The sequence below is a fragment of the Astatotilapia calliptera genome, chromosome 6 (assembly GCF_964374335.1).
Source record: "Astatotilapia calliptera chromosome 6, fAstCal68.1, whole genome shotgun sequence".
NCBI lineage: Eukaryota > Metazoa > Chordata > Actinopteri > Cichliformes > Cichlidae > Astatotilapia > Astatotilapia calliptera.
Window position 1 is genome coordinate 43,152,710 of NC_137427.1, and position 8,264 is coordinate 43,160,973.

Consider the following 8,264-nt stretch of genomic DNA (forward strand, 5'->3'; position numbering starts at 1 on the left):
TGGCTCGCTTATACGGACAGGATATGACTGCGACAGACTTCCCAAATCCACCTTCGCTTTTATAGCCGTGGTCTCTCATCTTGATTACACGAAGTGATTTGCAATTACTACTGTGAAATATGGATTACATCTGTAATAATCACATACATGTAATAGAATGTTAATAGTACATTTCCCTTTTTTAGGAAATGACCTGTATGTATCTGTGTGACATCAATAAATGGATCAGGTGCTGCATTATCTTTGGTTACATTGATGTTATTTATTTATGGTGAAACAGTGGTGGAATATCGCTGTTGCTTTCGTATAAATGAAGCGGACATACCTTAGTGGCCGCGATCTAATCCTGTTTACATAAAGTAAACCTGCTCCCGAGCAGGTTTACGCTTACGGCTCTGTTGCTATGACAGCAAGTCCCGGATGGGCTTCGAAGAACCGAACGATCCAAGATCACGCGAAATCATCAATAATCAAATCCAGCTAACTTACTTAGCGAGGTACGAAGAACGGACCCCAGATGAACAGTATTTTGTCTCTATCTGCAGGTTTACACGCAGTTACTGTCCCTCCATTTACAAAGGCAGAGGCGTCACAGTGTGATTGTTTTACATGTGGTTGTTTTTTCCTGTGTAATAATGTTCAACATTGCATCAATACATTTTTCTCTCTGTGCAAAATGTGTTCAAAAACATAAACAGCTGTGGGATCCTGTTTGTCTGTGATTTGAACCGGGGGAACAAACTGTGTCAGGATCAGCCTGATGTTATTTGTATCCTGCTGTAACTTTACTGTATAAAGAGCAAACATCTCCAACATGTCAGGAGCAGTTAGTCATTACAACAAGTGTTTGTGAACTAAAGATCAAGAATGTGGGATCCTGTTTGTCTGTGATTTAAACAGCCCAGCGCTGCTCCTGAAGAAGGGGAACCTGCAGGGAGACCTACCTCAGCACCTGTGCAGGTGAAGCCAAAGGGCAGATGTGCTTCACCAGATTTTCTAGTCTTTGGCTCAGAATGAAGTTGGTTTGGAAACATATTCAGCGACGCTTCATCTCCTGCTTTGTGTTTGTGTGGGAGCCCCGTGCTAGCAGTGTCCAAGCATTGTTGGGTTTTTTTTTCCCCTTTTCATGCCGCGCCCCCCCCTTGCAATGGCTCTGCGCCCCCCTAGGGGGCGGGCCCCACACTTTGGGAAGGTCTGAGCTACCCAAACATACAACGCTGACTGTAAAATAACCAAACGGAGCAATAAAACAATGGAAATGATCACAGCCCATGAACTGTGTGTGTGCGCAGTGTTTGCACTCACGTGAAACAGAAGAAGAGCGTGGTGGAGCCGACGAGGAAGAACGCTGCTGCTGACACAGGAACGTAGCGTGAAGGTCGCAGGGGTCTGCTGGACGGGACTACAGCATGAGGGAGGGGGGACGAGGATGGACCCCGCCCTCCGCTCTTACTACTACTGCCTGGCATCACTTCCTGTTAGTAGTGATGTGTGTGTCCACTAACTGCTATCCAAAGTCATTTATCATCAGCCTTAAACGTTCCCTTACGTGTACAGAGAGGGTTTGGTGTGCAGGGACTGTCGATAATAGTTGGAAGGTTTCACTTCTGAGATGGAAAAGAGAAAAATGCTTTACTGCACGCTCAGATGGGAGGAGGGCTGGATGCTTGTTATCTCAGGTTCTTAGGTCAATCCTGATCAACTGTGACAGATTAAAGTAAGCTTACAGGTCTGTGCTATAAAAGCCTCGTTTCCCCGTCTGCCTAAAAAAAAAAAAAAAAAAAAAAAAAAAAAAAAACAGGTGGGAAGACAGGCTGCACAAATAAGCCACTGAACGTAAAGAGGAAGGTGCCTGATCCACCGTGTGCCACGAGCAAACACGCTAAAGTTCTATTCTGTTTATTCCAACGTGTCAGTCAAGTATGAATACGACAGAAGGCGGTCTTTCCCAAAGGTCCCAGAACAACTGGTCCGCAAACGTCAACAAAACAAAACAAAAAAAATTGGCAAAATGATAAGAGTACAGTTTTAAATGGAGAATGGCTAATTGTGAAAAACAAAAACTATTTAGTACTTTGGTGCTGTGAAAAAACTCAAATTGTAACAGAACCTCGCAGCCTGATTGGTCCTCAAATAGGAGAAGGGTGAGCGCAGAGGCGGAGCTGTTTGGGTAGCAAGCAGTGAGAAATGTGATGAGGCTTAAAAAGAAAAGTGTGAATGAAAAATAAAGCACTGGATGAAAATGTCACTGCTTTGTGTTTTTTAAAAGCCGAGTCCTTCACATCAGCAACAAGCTCGTCCACACTAGCAAAATGTTCTCAGGTCAGGGGAACGATCCGAGGACAGGCTTTAAATTTAAAAAATGCATCAACCCCGACTGGCCTTCAGTCCAGGACTTGTATTAGAAACAGCAGTCTGTAAGCGGGCCAATGGAGTAGCCTGGTTTTCTTGTGTCGGGGCATCCCTAGACCCCGCTGGTGGCCGATTCAAACCACCACACCTGCAAGCTGCACTGTAGATGTGATCGCAAGACAGGAGGCAGTTTGTGAGTGGGTAACACTTTCCAAAACAACTGGGGGAAAATCCAGTAGACCATCCATTAGTATCCTTTTCATTAGTATTGGAAGTGTTGAGAAAGAGCCAAACAGGGAGGCCCGGGCTATGTGTAAACAGGTAGTGGTATCACATCAGCCAGCCATGGCAACACTGACCTACTCTGTTCCTCCGATGGTTTCATGGGTGTCAGTTATGCAACAGAAATGTCAGGCATCCCAGCTTCAGGCAGTTTTGTGTTTTTGTGCCCTCTCCTCCAGGGACGTCCCTCCACTTCCTTCCCTAGCAGAGCACTGAGGCATTGATAACACCCTCCCCACAACAATCCCGTGGAGGTTACAGTCTCTCCAGAGCCGTGCCCTAAAAACAACCTCAACAAGAAGGGAAAAGTGGTGCCTTTAATATGTAGGAAATAGAGGTTCCAAAGGCCAGCTGTGTACTGAGTATTCCTCAGGATGCAAACACGTTTCCTCGTCTGGTGGGTAAACAGATGAAACACTGGAACAGTAGAATCTGTCCGGAGTCACAAACAGCTGAATCCAGTCCCACGGTTGGTCAGGATGCTCCTATAGTGGTAAGAACAGGAAGAGAAACTATTATTTTCCACAGCCTTTGGGAGCTGCATTCACTGATCAGCTGTCACTGATCAATAGGATCAAATGCTGCTGCTGTGGAATTACTGACTGCATTCACTTTTATTAAGAAAACAGTAACTCGAGGTGCTGCAGTCAGTGGTGCTGGAAACACTACCTCCTCAGACTGTTCTGATCAGCAGTGCTGCTTACAAATCAAATAATGAGAAGACATGTTTTATGTTTCACAGCAGGGATTTTCCCAGGGGACCAAGAACCAATTCAGGGAGTTGGGAAGTAATCCTGCATTTGGATGGGAGAAGGCAGCAAGAATGTCCATCTTATGCTGCAAGTGTAAAAATCTATGAAAAAGACAATGAGGGAACTAATCTGACAGAGTGTGACTCTCCGTGTTTAAGTGTACACTGAAACTCAAATGGAAAGTATAATGGCAAAAACAGAAAATCATTTTATGGTCAACTTCAAAGTTTGCCCACGGACTGCAGTTGGTGCTTCCAGGGTGTGATGGCTGCACCTACAGCCACACAGTGGTAATACCCACCATGTTAGTGTGGAGGCTTATAAGTAACCTTGCATTCACGTCTTTCTTTAAATATAGGAATTAATTTACAGGACAATAAATAACTGGTTTTGGTTTAGAGTTAATTCACATATCCACATAACGCTGCCTTCTAAAATAAGTGCGCACATTTTAGTTTACACTGTTATGTATGATTGATCTTTTTGTTTTCTGCGTTACCGTAGTTGCAGCTGTTCCAGTCCCTTGATTAGGAGCCAAGACGTGGAAAAGGGGCGGAGCGAGCTTTAAAGGAGACTACAAATTGGTTCATGCCATAACTCAGGACCATGGGGGGGGATTGGAGTTCATTATGTTTAGTTAGGTTTTGTGTGTTTTAGCCCTTCTCCTGTTTTTGTGGGCTGATCAGCCACTATTTAAGTTTCCCCTTTGTCTCATTAAGTTAGGTCAGTTTGTTTGAGTTATCAGTTGTGTTGTCAACTTTGAGTAGAGTTTTGTTATTTTGACCTCTTTTATGGGCCCAAGATTTTGATTCTTTTTGCATGAGTTAACCAATTATGTTTTTAGGGTTAAATAAAAAATCATTTTTTTGGACTTTAACCTGTGCCTAAGTTTCCTTCACTGCTCGGTCCATCACACAGGGCCTGACGATGCTTCGTCTTGTGATAAGCTGTCAGACTGTGCTACCAAAGAGTAATTCTACCTCACAGGCCAAACCTCTGTAGCTTTACAGGTTAGTTTATGTATGTGACTTTTGTTAACTAAGTAAAAAGTGTTACTGGTAATTTGATGAGAACAGTCAAAATCTAAAAATAAGGGTCTTGGGGACAGACCGTCGCCCCCTCGGCACTGCCTGCATGTGTGTGTGCTGGCAGAACGTTGACTGGCAGCGTCACAGGCCAATCCCTGCCTTTCTGATACTGCAGCAGAGCCCAGCAACAAACTGGGAAAGCTAGTATAGGGACATGGTTTAAGATGCTGAGGCTGAATTTGATCCCCTCTTCAACCAGCTCCTCCATCACACTCGTAAAAGCTGCTGCCACTTGGAGCTCACGGCAGTTTTTTTGGTTTACAGGCATTTCCTGCCATTCCTGAAATATAGTCATGCCTTGGTTAGGACAGACTCAACAGTGGGACGCGCTCGCTCTGTGACACTGCACAGGTTAGCTTACAGTCTGATCATGTGGAGCAGCAAGGACCTACCCTCATTGGGCACAACACACTTCCTGGTGCACAGACCGGGAAAGTGGGAATCCCCTCAACGGGGAGTAGGACTAAGAGGTTTAGGAAAAGGGAACCAGCTCTGTATCCTGGACTCATCTCATGAAGGAAGCTTATGCCACATCACTGACTGGCACATTAGGTGCTGGTGGAGGCCACTGTGATGGCATACGAGTGCCAGGACTACAACTTCCTGCGTGCACGTCACACCGGAGGAATGTCGATCTCACGGACCCTTCCTGAGTGTTTCTGTGGAGGACATCAGTGCAGCAGCTCGTTGGGCATCTCCACATACAGTTGTTAGCTTACTGCCTCAGTGGGACTGTGCCCTCACTGCCACACTCAGTCTTTTGTGTGGGTTCTTGGCTTTAAGCTGACCTTTAGGGTGGACGTCAGGTTGAAGCATGTGGGTTGATGAGTTGTAGGCTTTGTAGCAGACTACAGCTCCCATACGAGATGCCCAGTGGTTACCAGAGTAAATCCGGATTTCTGGAAACTGAGTAAAGCCGGCCAGTCTGCCAGGGTCCACCTAGGCCTGAATGAGTTATATTTCAATGTCCGTCAGACTGACAATGTTTTATAATTCTCACATCAAGGTACGAGGAACCAGTTACTGGAGGTGAAAAACATTTTAGTTATATAAAAACCAGACTTGATTTAAAAAAAGAAACTGAAATGGTTTTCTAAACTTACAAAAAAAAAAAAAAAAAGACTAAATGTCTAGAGGAAATATCCTTAGTATTTGTATCTGTTAGTTTGTTAATAAAACAAATAAACTTACCCAACGAGTTGACAGACATGTTTGAGACTCTCGATGTCTACAATTACACCGTGAGTCATCTGCTTTCAAAAATCAGGTTTTTACTGTACCATCTATACTAATTTTCTTAAAAACTTTCCTCTGACACATGGCCTCCATACAGTAATGATTAAAAAGACTAAAACTAACTGAAACTAAACATCTTGAAACAATAAAAACTAAGAGGAAATAAGACAATCCACTCTGGAAACTAAAACCAAACTGAATTCAAAACAAAAAGTCTGAAAACTAACTAGAAATGATAAAACTACGATAACTGCTGTGAACAAACATTAGCTTTGAAAACTTAACAGATCACTTAAAGCCTGGATCAGTCCGTTTCTATTAGAGATTAATTGGCAGGGAAAAAACAACATCATTTTGATCGAACAAAGTTATAAAAAAAATAAATAAAATGAAAGTGCACATGTCAGGACTGCAGTATGTGGTCACCCTGAGGGAGCATTCAAAACTGTTGGATCCAAAAGCACCAGGAGTATTTCGCTAAATTCTTGAGCCACCACTCATTTCTTTACATTTTTGTGAGCAAAATGGTGCAAACACAGATGGAAATGCTTCATATAACCCACAGACAGACCCTGTACAATTCTAACAAGTTTCTCCTCTTTTCAGCAACGGGTCTTATGTAAGCTGGTCAGTACTTCACAGTGGATTCATGCTCCCATCAGGCAGAATCTCCACCCTTCAAGAAAACCTACAAGCACAATGGCACCACCTTCCATCTGAAGCAGCCTACAGCGCTGTCAGCACCTATGCACACACAGATACTGGGTGTGTATATCCTGCTGCAGTCCCAGCAGCAGACAGAGCCTTGATATATGCAAAGTGGAAAAAGGATGGCTTTTACTCAAAGATTATAATCTCCGAACACTGGCTGTGAATTGTCATTTTAATCGCGTTGAAAAAGGAAAAAACCCAGTAACGTGTCAAGTGCAGCGCGGGGATGTTCGGCTGATCCCGCAGAGCCAGGCGGCTGCCCGATTTACATGAAGGAAGCGGGCAGCGGACCAGACTCGGCCCTGCCAGGCTGGTCTTTACAGACGAACAGGGCGTCACGCTAAACGGCTCTGTGAAGCTGCCAGTGTTAACATGGTGGTCGTTATCATTACCATCCTTTCAGAGACACCGTGCAGTGGTGTCAGGGCTTCACTGCCAATACTCAGGAAGCAGAAGCTGACGGAATGTTCTGAGCCCCCGAGTGAGCGACACACAGCCCACACTGAAGCCGGGGTGGGGACGCAGAGCATTAGCCACCGAGAATGGTGCTAACGTCAAAGGGATTGGAGAAAATTTCGCTAAGATTTCAATTCCGGTGATAGCTAGCTTACACGCCTATCTTCATGAAATGAGTGGGATGGAGAAAACGAAGCCGAGCCACAGGACGCGAGAGTACGGCCACAGCCACGGGCTCTGCCTTGCTACTATGAGCTATGTGGACATCTAAAAATACCATTCATACAGGCACTCCACCGACTGCTAAAGCTCAGTATAACGCTGCTGCCCGAGTAAGCATTAACATGAGCTAACCGTGAGCTACCTAGGTCTGTACTGCTTAACCCTGGCTAGCAGCTAGCTAACAATTCATCTCACCTGCGAGGTTCAGTTCCAAACACAGTAAACCCGATGTTTCACTGTTGGTCATGTTTTTTCTTCCTGCGGTTAGAATGACAGAAAAGTCGTTGTATCCGTCAGAAATCCATACTCCAGCCTTTCAGCGGTGATGGGGTCTTGTCTTGGTAGCTAGCTGTACCAGTTCCTGGCTAATTCAAAGATAAATAATCAGCTAGCAGCCCACAGATACGTCTTCCGTCATTTTACTACAGGCGGCTAGCTTGACCAACTGTTCGTAGAAGAGGCTGCTCGGTTTGTAACTTATCCAGGCCCGTGCAACGCCGAGAGGCCGCCAAATAAACGTAATCCCACAATAATTACGTGTTCTTCTCACAAATCCATAGTATTACTGGGTAACAGACTCTCAAAGAGCGACATATTTCTCAGTACTATTAAACTCTGATGCCAGCGTCCAACAGCAGACTTATCGCAATAAAAATAACAGTGATTGGACAACAGGGCTGTCAATCACCCTACAAGCGTATTGTATTCCTTCTGCACCTGCAAGCCCTCCCCAGTCCCCGCCCCCTGAACGCCGAGCGTCATGATTGCTCTTTATCGTGATAAAATTGATAGAGCAGCACAGAGCAGCACCCACACGTGTTAAAATACTTGCAGCTGAACGTTATTGTCACTGAGGCTGGATGCTACATAAGCTGAGGGTTTAATCCTTTCATGTGACACACTGACACAGTAACGTATGTTTGTTATATGTGTATGTGCACCCGTATTCTCGTTATAGGACTAACACACGCACACGCATACACCAACAACACAACGGAGAGATTAAATGGACAGCAGGCGCTGTGATAAGCGCACAAACAAGTCCCCCATCAGCAGCCACAGACACAAAATCGCTAATATTAAATCTAAAATCCTGCCACAGGAAAAACATAGATGCGGCTGTATTATGGCACGGTGTGTGTGTGTGTGTGTGTGTGTGTGTGTG

The 8,264-nt window shown here is 44.8% G+C and overlaps 1 protein-coding gene across 1 annotated transcript in view; it reads right to left on the reverse strand.

Annotated features, from left to right (window-relative positions):
• zdhhc5a (zDHHC palmitoyltransferase 5a) overlaps positions 1 to 7,762 on the reverse strand; it is a 33,606-nt gene extending 25,844 nt beyond the window's left edge. Inside the window, exons 1-2 of the mRNA XM_026172141.2 lie at positions 7,295 to 7,762; positions 1,306 to 3,119 (exon numbers count right to left, since the gene is read on the reverse strand). Of these exons, the coding sequence (XP_026027926.2) occupies positions 1,306 to 1,469 (164 nt within the window). The 5' untranslated portion in view covers positions 1,470 to 3,119; positions 7,295 to 7,762. The remainder of the gene's footprint in view (positions 1 to 1,305; positions 3,120 to 7,294) is intronic.
• Between the last annotated feature and the right edge of the window lie 502 nt (positions 7,763 to 8,264).